This window comes from Haliotis cracherodii, unplaced genomic scaffold (assembly GCF_022045235.1).
Source record: "Haliotis cracherodii isolate W230 unplaced genomic scaffold, xgHalCrac1.p SCAF_5, whole genome shotgun sequence".
Classification (NCBI taxonomy): domain Eukaryota; kingdom Metazoa; phylum Mollusca; class Gastropoda; order Lepetellida; family Haliotidae; genus Haliotis; species Haliotis cracherodii.
Window position 1 is genome coordinate 67,084,647 of NW_027266308.1, and position 14,240 is coordinate 67,098,886.

General features: G+C 39.1%; 1 protein-coding gene across 9 annotated transcripts in view; it reads right to left on the reverse strand.

Annotated features, from left to right (window-relative positions):
* The window catches only part of LOC139442238 (centrosomal protein of 170 kDa-like), a 182,877-nt gene that overhangs the window by 34,549 nt on the left and 134,088 nt on the right, over positions 1-14,240 (reverse strand). For all 9 annotated transcript variants that reach the window (XM_071223020.1, XM_071223016.1, XM_071223019.1 and 6 more), the window contains 3 exons: positions 4,248-4,714; positions 2,878-3,079; positions 1,514-2,193 (listed from right to left, as the gene is read on the reverse strand). In XM_071223020.1, the coding sequence (XP_071079121.1) occupies positions 1,514-2,193; positions 2,878-3,079; positions 4,248-4,714 (1,349 nt within the window). The remainder of the gene's footprint in view (positions 1-1,513; positions 2,194-2,877; positions 3,080-4,247; positions 4,715-14,240) is intronic.

Below are 14,240 nucleotides of genomic sequence, written 5' to 3' on the forward strand. Positions count from 1 at the left end.
TGGGTTAGCGACCACTCGGTTGTCAAACTTGGATGTTCCTACATTCCGCATGCTGCTATAGCACAGGCCAATTCATGGAGCCTTCCAAAGCATATGATATCAATTAAACATGACATAAACCATATGGAAGTGTATTAGTGACAGTCTAAATCTTTTTTATCATCTACGTAGATATAACTTTCATCTACGTAGATAACACATCTACATATGTTGTTTTCTTATCATCTGTGTAGATATAACTTCTATCTACGTAGATAATACATCTACATATGTTTTTTTTATCATCTATGTAGATATAACTTCTATCTACGTAGATAATACATCTTCATATGGTTTTTTTTATCATCTATGTAGATATAACTTCTATCTATGTAGATAATACATCTACATATGTTGTTTTTTTATCATCTATGTAGATATAACTTCTATCTACGTAGATAATACATCTACATGTTTTTTTTATCATCTATGTAGATATAACTTCTATCTACGTAGATAATACATCTACATATGGTTTTTTTATCATCTATGTAGATATAACCTTCATCTACGTAGATAATACATATACATATGGTTTTTTTATCATCTATGTAGATATAACCTTCATCTACGTAGATAATACATCTACATATGTTTTTTATTATCATCTATGTAGATATAACTTTCATCTACGTAGATAATACATCTACATATGGTTTTTTTTATCATCTATGTAGATATAACTTTCATCTACGTAGATAATACATCTACATATGTGATATAATAATCGTATGCATAGATACTTAGAGAGTGATATTGACTAGATAATACAGAAATATATATTTCAAACAAGGGTGATTACTAAATTACTGTTAATTTAATTAAATGTTGGAGAGTATATATAGGAGTATTTGGCATTTTCCGTATTTTTACAACATACTGAGATCATTTCAAATTGTCAAACTATCAGCGCTAAAATAAAAACACTAACTACAGAATTGTGCCTTCAGTGCTTCATAGGATAATGACGAATATCGATTGGCAATAGTTTTTACAGTTCGAATGATTCTCACGCCTTCATATTCATCTTTTACCTCTTGAACCTAATTTCCATTATGGAGAAATCATGAGAATCAGCATATCCAAGTGATTTCTCCGACTTCAACGATGTTATGTTTGATGTATAATTTCTACTAAATCTTAAAAAATGACCATTCGTTGTTTGTTTGTAGTTTGGAGAACATTTTGCACTCTCCTCTCTATATTACAGTTCTAAGAGAGTTAGGCGCGTATCATTCTTCAGTAATTTCGACACATTGAAATGAAGATTTACTTGAATTAATGTTAAGATAATACCTCAATAAAGATATGTCAAGGTAGAATTTCAAACAAATCAGTGATTATTAATTAGCCACAGGTAATATATATCTGACCCGGAACTATGGAGATGATACGTTGTTTGAGACTGTGACACTTATACGCTGCCATACAAAGATGCCTCAATTTTTTTTAAAATATGTGTGAATTGGCTCACCTCGAGATCAATATCATCAGGAATTTCGAGGTCGTCCATGGTGTCTGCACTTCCTGCCTCCACCTCCATGCTGCTTCCACGATCTCGGAATGCTCGTTTTTGTGCCAGCTCTAAGCTCTCAGTTACCTCCCCTTCCTCTGCCTCCTCGTCACTGTCCCCCACATCTATCACAGGTCGCTCAAACGAAACATTAGGGTCCACCCCAAAAACTCGGTCAATATTCCTACGCGCTTCGTCCTCATCACCACATTCTTCCTCCGCCTCAATAGTATAGGTCCCTGCCTCACTCGCTTTATCATCATCCTTTTTATCAGGAATCAATCTGTCATTGGTCAAAAGCATGCAAGGGCTTCCCATGTCTTTTGATTTTCGGCTTGTGAGATTACTGGCAGATACCAGGTCACCATTAGCGTCCCCATTCTGCACTGCGTGTACATCATACCCGGCCGACTCCTTGTACAAGTCATGTTCGGTCAGCGGTGCTGCACTACTTTCGACCTCTGCTACAGGCTTGTGACTGCCTTTGCCGTTGCCCTCGAACATCTTGTCTATAAGGAAGGATGCAGGGTCTCTGTACTGTGAAGGATCCAACGTTGACACTTCGGATGGTTTTGATTTAGGAGATTTGGTACTGGATCGCACAGAACTTGGGGATTTCTTACTCCTCGCTGCCCTGGAACCTGCAATAAAATGCAGTAGAGTTAGCAAAGGAAAATATATTCATTTACATTCACATGTCCATTCTGAGAATATATATCCTTGGTGAGGACATTTTCCTACCATCTTTCAAGATGGCCACCATAATGTTAATACTTTTTGGTTTCTTCCACACGGTATTTTATATGGTTTGGGAAGGAAGCGGTAACTGGAGATATCATGGGTATTAGCAGGAAGTACATCATAACAAATAACAAAAACAGAACATAAAGGGTTTGTACAATTCACTGAAGTTTTCACTCAATTCTATTCCATAAATGCAACAAAATATGCAAATTCCGTCAAGCATCCTCATACAATCACAGATCAGTTTGTAATGTCAAACATCTATCATTCATATAAACAGTAACAGTAATTACTGTAGAGTAGAGGACTACCGTATGTCCTCAATTAAACACCCAGGGATTTGATGAAATGCCAGGCCTAAATTAAGAGGTGGGTAGCTTTTATGCACAGAATTCTCCCCATTAGCATCTTTACATTTAAATAAAAAGTGTCTGAAATACATATATGCCTGGGTGTTTAGTTGAGAAAATACGGTATCTGTGATTCAGTTGCTCCATCCCCGGAGGCCAACAGTCTCTTGAATATTGGAAACGTGATTTATCCTTGTGGAGAATCAATGAACTCAGCTCATGAAGCACTACCTTTCACAGGGGTGTCACTCTTGCTGCTGGACTCCCCATTTTCTGTGACTCTTGATGGAGATTTTTCTCCCCCCAACTTTTTACTGCCATGGAATTCTGTCTTCTTTGTTGATGAATGTTTCTTTACAGGTTTGGTGTCTGAGGAGGAGCTTGCTGTGTCATCCTGCTTCTTCGTCTGCGCGGGCGACATCTCTCGCTCCTCCTGAAATGTCAAATGTCATCCTTCAGATACATCAGTAACAAACATCTTGACAACTTTTCATCACAACGTCACGGTACATGTGTTGCCTGCTTGTAGTAGAATAACACCCCTTATCCTACTGCCATGTCAGAATGATGAGATCTGATAGGTCCATGTGATCTTGATAAAATACTGTGTACCCTGCCTTGGAGGGGAATAAATTCCTCAGCGGGGAATAAATCTCTTATACCCTGCCATGAGCAAGTCAGGCTGCACGTGGATTTATAAGAGGTAGTTTAAATCCCTTATACCCCGCTTCAAAGCAAAAAGCCACAATGGAAGTCACGTGACATAGCACAAGCTAACCTCAGCTCAAACAGCTATCAATTTTGAATTTGTTTGAATTATTTTAAAATGTCATATTAAAACATATCGGTAAGATAAATTTGTTGAAGCAGGATCACTCAGGGTACATGGGGTTTTATGCCTCCCACATAAGGTCTTATATCACGAGTCGGAATATCACACACTTTTTACATATACCGGGGTAATATATATTATATATTGGCCGCATGAATCAAGTTATCAAGTTCTACATGTGTCCTGCTTATAGAAGTCTAGGCCAATATCAAATAATACACACACTGGCAATCATATCAGCCACATGATATATCCCGGTTATCGAGCTCTACTGTCCCTGCCTATAGAAGTCTTAACCAATAACAAACAATACACACACTGGCAATCATATCAGCCACATGATATATCCCGGTTATCGAGCTCTACATGTCTCCTGCATATAAAAGTCTCGGCCAATATCAAACAATACCCACACTGGCAATCATATCAGCCACATAATATATCCTGGTTATCGAGCTCTACATGTCCCTGCTTATAGAAGTCTCAACCAATATCACACAAAACAGACACTGGCAATCATATCAGCCACATGATATATCCTGGTTATCGAGCTCTACATGTCTCCTGCATATAGAAGTCTCGGCCAATATCAAACAATACACACACTGGCAATCACATGAGCCACAAGATATATCCTGGTTATCGAGCTCTACATGTCCCTGCTTATAGAAGTCTCAACCAATATCACACAAAACAGACACTGGCAATCATATTGGCCATATAATATACAGACTACTAGACTCAAACAGATAAAGCGATCTGCCCTCACCTCAGACTTGCTTGGTGTGGCCTCTTTATTTTGTGACCTTTGTTGAACTTTATCTTTTCTTTCTCGAAAACTTTTCCTTATTTTGGACGGCACACATTCACTGAGAGACTTTGGCATCTTTGTCTTCTTGTCATCATCTCCAAAATCTACAGTGAAGGCCATGGCTGCCGTGTCCGTCTGTCGACTGCTGCCACGGTCTGGCGTCCCCTCCTTGGAGGACGTGCGGTCCCCCGGTGTGTCTGGTGTGTTCATCTTGCTGGTCTCGGAGAACAAGCTGTCCTTGGATATAGAGGAGGACATGCTTCTAGGCGGGGTCTCCTTCTCCCGGTCCGACTCCAGGGCCCTGTATGGGATCTCCATGTACCTGGTGCCATACTCGGCCTCACCCTGAGACTTCTCCATCCTTGACAGGGCCTCTTTTTGTTCTAGAGACAGACTTCTAGGGCGGTCAGCCTGGTTATTGCTCTCTGAAACAGGGCAAACAGAGATATTAGTCCATAGATAAAATAAGTATTCCTTCACTGAAAGTATACTGTTTGCGTAAGAGCCTCTCACTGCCATCATTTGTGATTATACCCATGTTGTAATAGAAATATCTCCTATGTATGAGCTCCAAGAGTCAATGTATTGTACAAGGCAGTATAATCATGACACAGCTCCAAGAATGAATGTATTGTACAAGTTAGTTTTATCATGACACAGCTCTAAGAGTTAATGTATTGTACAAGCCAGTTTTATCATGACACAGCTCTAAGAGTCAATGTATTGTACAAGCCAGTATTATCATGACACAGCTCCAAGAGTCAATGTATTGTACAAGCCAGTATTATCATGACACAGCTCTAAGAGTCAATTTATTGTACAAGCCAGTTTTATCATGACACACCTCCAAGAGTCAATGTATTGTACAAGCCAGTTTTATCATGACACAGCTCCAAGAGTCAATGTATTGTACAAGCCAGTTTTATCATGACACAGCTCCAAGAGTTAATGTATTGTACAAGCCAGTTTTATCATGACACAGCTCCAAGAGTTAATGTATTGTACAAGCCAGTTTTATCATGACACAGCTCCAAGAGTCAATGTATTGTACAAGCCAGTTTTATCATGACACAGCTCCAAGAGTCAATGTATTGTACAAGCCAGTATTATCATGACACAGCTCCAAGAGTCAATGTATTGTACAAGCCAGTTCTATCATGACACAGCTCCAAGAGTTAATGTATTGTACAAGCCAGTTTTATCATGACACAGCTCCAAGAGTTAATGTATTGTACAAGCCAGTTTTATCATGACACAGCTCCAAGAGTCAATGTATTGTACAAGCCAGTTTTATCATGACACAGCTCTAAGAGTTAATGTATTGTACAAGCCAGTTTTATCATGACACAGCTCCAAGAGTCAATGTATTGTACAAGCCAGTTTTATCATGACACAGCTCTAAGAGTTAATGTATTGTACAAGCCAGTTTTATCATGACACAGCTCCAAGAGTTAATGTATTGTACAAGCCAGTAGTATCATGACACAGCACTAAGAGTCAATGTATTGTACAAGCCAGTATTATCATGACACAGCTCCAAGAGTCAATGTATTGTGCAAGCCAGTTTTATCATGACACAGCTCCAAGAGTTAATGTATTGTACAAGCCAGTTTTATCATGACACAGCTCCAAGAGTTAATGTATTGTACAAGCCAGTAGTATCATGACACAGCTCTAAGAGTCAATGTATTGTACAAGCCAGTATTATCATGACACAGCTCCAAGAGTCAATGTATTGTGCAAGCCAGTTTTATCATGACACAGCTCCTATATCTATGTATTGTACAAGCCAGTTTTATCATGACACAGCTCCAAGAGTCATTTATTGTACAAGCCAGTATTATCATGACACAGCTCCAAGAGTCAATGTATTGTGCAAGCCAGTTTTATCATGACACAGCTCCAAGAATGAATGTATTGTACAAGTTAGTTTTATCATGACACAGCTCCTATATCTATGTATTGTACAAGCCAGTTTTATCATGACACAGCTCCAAGAGTAATTTATTGTACAAGCCAGTTTTATCATGACACAGCTCCAAGAGTTAATGTATTGTACAAGCCAGTTTTATCATGACACAGCTCCAAGAATGAATGTATTGTACAAGCCAGTATTATCATGGGACAGCTCCTATATCTATGTATTGTACAAGCCAGTTTTATCATGACACAGCTCCAAGAGTCAATGTATTGTACAAGCCAGTATTATAATGACACAGCTCCAAGAATGAATGTATTGTACAAGCCAGTTTTATCATGACACAGCTCCAAGAGTCAATGTATTGTACAAGCCAGTTTTATCATGAGACAGCAGCTTATTATCAAAGATACAGGTCTCTACTAACGCTCCACCTTAAATACATGAATTACCACCTGTATTCAACAGAACAATGTAAGTGATTGAGTAATGTTTTATGCCGCTTTTAGCAATATTCCAGCAATATCACACATTGTACCAATGTGGGGAAATGGATCCCGGGTCTTCGGCATGACGAGCGAATGCTTTAACCACGAGGCTACCCTACAGACTAATGTAATCAGGTCTGTGGTTGGAGATGTTCACAGTCCACACAGACACAAGCATCATAACAACTCCTGTACCGTTTATACAAAGTAACACAAGGCAACATCTTTAACACAATACAGAAATCCATACATATTCTGTCTCTCCAGAATAATCTACTCACAACCCAGAAGTATGGACTGTCTGTGATCAGTAATCTTACTAACCTACGTCTAGCATTGTTCAGTTTGGTCTGACGTATGATGTCCAAGGAGTATTTGCCCGCATCTACAGCAAACACTGCTGACAGGGTGGCAAGGAGGTGATCATCAATCTTTCTTCTTGCATAACCTTTATCATCCATGAGTGAATATCTCACCCTGAATATTGATACAAGTTGACTTGTATCCACACAACCATGAAAGCGCATGTTGTCGGCACTATGTTTACAACCTGGCTTCCTGTGACTACCCTACATCTGTATAAACTGTCAATACCCTCAACATAACCATTGGATCATAAGGTGCTCAAACTTAAACTATGTCTTAGCAAGCTGCATTGCAAAATAATCTAAAATTTAAGGTTTCTTTGAGTTAAGATAGAGTCACATCCCATATACTTGTTAGCCAATCTTATGACACCCTATATACTTGTGAGCCAATCTTATGACACCCTATATACTTGTGAGCCAATCTTATGACACCCTATATACTTGTGAGCCAATCTTATGACACCCTATATACTTGTGAGCCAATCTTATGACACCCTATATACTTGTGAGCCAATCTTATGACACCCTATATACTTGTGAGCCAATCTTATGACACCCTATATACTTGTGAGCAATCTTATGATGCCTGTAAATTAACCTTCAGGTCCGATGGTACCCTCCAACCTTGCATGTGTTTGTATTATTTATGAAGGTGGGTAACCCATCCAGTTAGTCTCTGAACCATTTGTAAGATGCCTTCCCAGAGCCTCACTCGGCAAGAATTCAATCAACAAACCACAATGCACTTCTGCGATCATATGATGAAAATCCAAGGATCATAATCAGAATGAATCAGAGATCCAACGCCATGAAGCCACAGCTAAGGGACACAACTCCGCACAGCCAACTGCAGTGCCTAATACCACACTTTTGATTAAATATCCTAAATATTGCATAACATGCTATACAAGACAATATTCATCACATGCTGTACAACATACACACTGTACAACATACACACTGTACAACATATACACTGTACAATATACACACTGTACAACATATAGACTGAACAATATACACACTGTACAACATATTCACTGAACAACATACACGCCGTCTCCACTGACAGTCACCTAACTGTTATCTTTACGCCTCCGCAACCACCGTCCCCGGGTACATGAAGATCCTGAATTCACTGACGTCCCAGAACACTTGATCCCCACCACTGTCCATCATCAGTGATCTCTGAGGTCACAACAACCCCAAACATATCACAGAATCTATGCGTCTCATTCCAGTACAAGACCCCCATTATAACCTCTTACTTCTAACCTAACCTGCAGACACAGCCAAATGCCAAGCATGTCTGCAACCTATTCAAATATACTCCTTATGGATATTGGAACAGATCCAGTAGAGAAATTAACAATTCTGTAAGCAGACAACTTCCAAGGGCCTTGTCGTTGCCTATCTGCTAATGAAGTCAGTATTTAGCCACAATGTTGGGGTGAACCCTGGTGTCCATTGCTGTCTCTACTCTACCAAACCTTCAGAAATAAAAGCACTTAAGCAACAGTCTAATTGACAGTGCAGTTCTTCATGCCCCTTCATCAACTGGCTACAGAGGCAGACATGACACTTGAGCGTGCAGAACAGAACAATTGGCAGAGATTCAAAGACATCGCCATCAATATAACAATGTGTGTTTGTGAGAATCTCCAGGATATGTCATGATAAATACATCGGTCTACCACTCAATTCCAAACAACACATTGGTCTATGAACTGACCATCAGTGTATTCGCATAAATAGCTATTTGTTCCAAGCAGTACAGAAAAAACCCATATCATTGTCATGATTTTGCCTTACTTCACACTATACAACAATCCAAGATACAATTTACACTTAGAACTTTCACTAACAAACCCGAAGACTACAGAACAGTGCTTCAAACATTTGTTAAATACACAAATATTTATTCAGTTTTAACATAATTCTTGAAATTCTTCCTGTTTATACATTTCAATTGCAGGCTTAAAACCAATTACTACAAAAGCTGGAGCAATGTCAATCATCAACAGAGGTACATTCTTCTGAAACCAGATCAGTGACAGTTGATCAATGTGAACCATCATACCTGCTACCCAATGTAATCCATGTGGTGTCTACCTGATGTAACAGCTAGCTGTGTGATATTGAACATACATCCCGGCCAGGCAGCAGCTATCCACATGTATCCCCCAGCTCGCTGCTCGATCCAAGAGCAGGTAACCCCCTCATGTGTCCTGTTCAGACCTGCATTATCCCCTATAATCCACTAATCTCCAGGAGGCGGGGAGGTCCTAATTACTGATAAATGTAGATTATCAAACGTATTTTGTCACAGGGTGGATAATGTAACCCATTATCTAATCCCACTGCTTGATCATTGCACTGTGGTATTAGCTGTAGGTAGAATACTGTCCTGAATTCATGGAGTCATCAAGTTAATTGCTGTATTATGAATTGCAATAACATACTCATGTTCATCATAATAACTTCTTTGATAGGCATTTAGAAGTTGGTGTCCTAAGTAAGGATAAGAATTTATGGATAAACAACTTCTTTATTACAAGTAAGAGCTAAGGTGGCTTAGGGTGAGGAGTTTTTTGTGGAGTGTGGAGCCGATTTCATTGCTGTCCCGAAGTTGGTTGAGTAAGGTCTTGTGCTATTTCTGTAAGCTCTTAATTGTAATAAAGAAGTTGTTTATCCATAAATTCTTATCCTTACTTATTCATCTCATCATAATACTTGCCTAGGGCTAGGAATAGCTAAAGGTAACTTTAGTTCTGGTATGTAACTTACATATAAACATCTGATTAATGTACGTCTATTTGTGAATAATAAGAAAGTTAACGTCTCAATATCTGGTAAATATGGGTAGGCTAGTGTTGTACATGGTAGTATTTCTGACTCTCTATTCAAAGTTCCACCACAGGAGACATAAATGTCCGCACATAAATGCCTCTATAGAGCACTGAGAACTGCTCATACACATTAAAGAGCCTGCTATAAACTCAGCCCACAAATAGCGGGGGAAGCGGCTCTCTAAAGTGTATACTGTCAAATAAATCTGTCACAGATACAATCGATATGGATAATTCAGTGTCGTCTATAACAGAGGAACAGTATTGCTATTGTACTCATGCCATTTTATAACCACTGCCGCTATACCCCAGTCTTGTACTTTACCCTAGCATGTTATAATTATCCCTATTAGACCCCGGGCTTTTTATAACCATTCCTATTATACCACAGCCATGTTATAACTATTCCTGTTATACCTGCATCATTTTATAACTATTATACACAAGCATGTTATATCTATTTCTATTAGACCGCAGCCTTATTATAACCATTCCTATTATACCACAGCCATGTTATAACTATCAATGTTTTATTTGCATCATTTTATTAATTTTATTTGTATTATATACAAGCATGTTATAACTATTCCTGTTATACAACAGCCATGTTATAACTTTCAATTACACTATTCTATTAGTGCTATTACATATAGCATGTTATAACATTTGATGTTATACCCTAGGCTTGTTATAACCATTGATGTTATATCCAAGCATTGTTATAATCACTGATGTCGTACCAAAGCCTTATAACATTTAAAGTTATACCCAGCATTGTTATAACATCTGATGTTATACCACCTTGTTATAACCATTGATGTTATACCATAGTCTTGTTATAAATATTGACGTTATACCCCAGCCAGTAACAACTTTTGCCATAAAGTGACTAAATGGCATCAAGTTCCAGCACACATGGACGCCAGCAGACATGTGACAAGTCCAGTCTAGACATGATACATATGTCCAGCTCACTTGATTAGGATTGGTCATCACCACACAGACCCTCCTTCCTCAACAGTTACTGAGGCAACCTAAATTACATTTCCATGTTTGATAACACTGTTTATAAACTCATGACACATTGAAGACTGAAAGGCATTAACATTAATACAGAATTATGTCATTGTCACTTTTAGAGATAGTCACCTAGCCTTGCTCCAAGGCTGTACTGAAAGCTAAGTCCATGGATGTGTTGTAAATCTATCCTCCTAAAAGGCAAGTCTAGATACTAAGGACTACAGTCTCTTATAGGGACAACTTGTTCTTACTATTTACATAATCGAAATACGAAATTATTATTTAAACTAATAATTATTGCCGTAGTGACTTGTGCAAGTCTAATACTCACCTAATGCATTTATCTGCTTCATTGCTCCTTGATCATAGTTAATCATCAAACATATATCTGTGTACAGGCAACTGGTTGAACTATTTCAGTCTAAATAGTAGGTGTGTAGATTACCCCGGGTATGCAATGTACAGTCTTGACATCGTTAAGACAGGTGTGTAGAAATGTAGCAAGGCCCTACCTGTATTCGTTATTACACCTGACAAGTTCTGTATCACAGTCATGACAGTTTTCTTCACCCCAATGTATGTATAATACACTAACGATGTAGGTATAACATGAAGGCTTACATGTCCTGACCACAACAAACTATGAACTGTTCTCACCTGTCAATGGTACTGTCAAGCCAATGGTATCAGAGTCCTCCATCATGGAGTACCAGTATATCGAGGTTTATACGCCTCTGTCAACATCCACTACAACATATCACTACATCCATCCACCTCACACTGCTGCTACACCTGACTATCGCAAACACGGGACTGAGAATTCCCCACCGAAGTACAACATTCTCCAAGCATTACAGCAGAGGTAAATGGGAAGGCAATGGTATTCCACAACTCAAGCACAGCACTAGAACACTCTCAATAGCACCTGGCACAGTGCCAGTCTTCTCCCTACACTACTGCACTGTACAGTGTGCAGCCAACAAGCATTAACCATGGGTATTGCAGTGGCCCAGGTGAATGAACACTAGACACATTCCAATTGCAGGCCTATGACTAGACTAACATACAGTCTATCTTATATTACACAATACCTTTTCTCCTCTAATATTTTAGAGCTGGCTAGATTTCTTTTTTTTACAATCTGTTTTTTTTTTGGACTTTATGAAATACAGTCTGTGACCAACTCTACACAAAGCTCAAAGAAATAAAAAAATGCCTTCATATGTACTCTTGTTACCTCCTTCCCCAAACACATTACTGATACAAAAATTTGACTGAACTGTAAATCGTCAATAGTTAAAATAAAAAGTTTTATGATTTGTCAAGCTGTCATGCTAACAAATTTCATATCAGGAACAAAAAATACCTGTTCAGCTATTCTAATTATAATATCTTATCCAAATTAGGCAATGACCTGGTGTCACACATCAATACTGGAGTCCACACACCGATACTGGTGTCCACATACCAGGTGTTTAGCCACTGGAGTCTAGTTGCCAAAATAACCCCTGTTCCTGACAACTGATCAACTGTGGTGTGTCCCCACCCTCAGGGTATTTCAACAGTAATGTTTGCCCACACAGATAAGCAATGCATACCTATACTCGCCAGGAATGGCCGAGAGTCCAACTCGTAAATTCAAAGTATTGTATAATCAAAGAAGGTATTCCACCTTATTCAGACGTTGTGTAAGAGAAATGTTATCGACATGTCACTTTCTAACAAAGAGTTGATTCATGCTGGTATACACATTTGTGATCATGGCAGGATATACACATATATACACCACATAACCATGTGATATCATACACTGACAGTATGCTGGGACTTATATTTATACCAGTGATGTTATTACACATGTATGTACCAGTCTAAGTAAACAGTGAGTGGTTTGATAGGTTCTCTGCTGTTTCATACGTATCACAGACACAACAGTTGATGCGATAACCATGATAACTGACAAGAAGCCATGATATCCCACATACATCCCAGAGGTTCATCAGGAGATGGCTGGATTGTTTGTTTGTTTGTTGTTTAACACTACATTCTGCAGTATTCCAACTATATGATTGGTTGGTTGGTTGTTTTTTTGTTTAACGCCGCACTCAGCAATATTCCACCTATATGACGGCGGTCTGTAAATAATCGAGTTTGGACCAGACAATCCAGTGATTGATATCATGAGCATCGATCCACACAATTGGGATTGATGACATGTATCAACCAAGTCAATATGACAGCAGCCTGTAAATGATTGAGTGAGTACCAGACAACCCAGTGATAGATGAATGAAACACGAAAATGACATTCATCGTAATTAACTAAACATTCCCCGCTGGGGGTGTTCCCCGCTGCACATATTCCCTGTGTGTCCCTGTGTTTCCCTGTGTGTCCCTGTGTTTCCCTGTGTGTCCCTGTGTGTCCCTGTGTTTCCCTGTGTATCGCCTGTGTGTCGCCTGTGTATGCTTCTCCTTCAGACAAACAGTAACCTCACGATCACCAATACAAACACAGCTTCACTGACAGGGCACGACCTGTGTGGCCACTCATGGAGTGTTCTGCACCGTGTGGTGTGTGTTGTCCCGCAACGCTCTACAAGCCAGTGACAGTTGTGTAAGTATCTACCACAAACAGAGGATCAGATGGTGATGATACAATGGGTAACACTCAGGCTACTCCACAAGACTCCCCATCCTGTGACAGTTCTCTACCACAAACCCCAACTGAACCTGAATATACAATCTGTGCCACTAAATAGAGTTGGGCTACCAGATATCACAAGTTGTCCACCAGTCTTGAGGCTCATGAACATGAACTAACATGGAGGGTACATCAACTCATGTCAGCCGAGGGACCGGTGGACAACAAATCCCTGCCACACACCTAACTATATTATAGGTATGTCTTATGCATACATGCTTTAGTCCGAATGGGTAAAATACCACAGTTAGGTCAAAAACCAGATGACAGAAGACAAACTTAGAACTATTTCTCTTTGATTATTTCATTCAGAAAATATAGTTGATATTTAAGAATGGCATGCCACATAATTTATTCTAGATACAAACTTGTGGTTGATGGGCAATAAGGGGTCGGCTAATCAATCAAAGAAATGTACCTTACATGTTAGCAGGGTACATCGAAAATAATAGAATGGGTCTCAGTTAATCAGAATCCAACAGTGATAGAAACATGACACGCCTTGTCCTCATTCGTCCCCAACAGTTATATATATGCTCTAGGGTCTATGAGAGACTATGAGGAGGAGTAATATGTGTTAACACCAATCCAGGAATTTTGATTGGAAT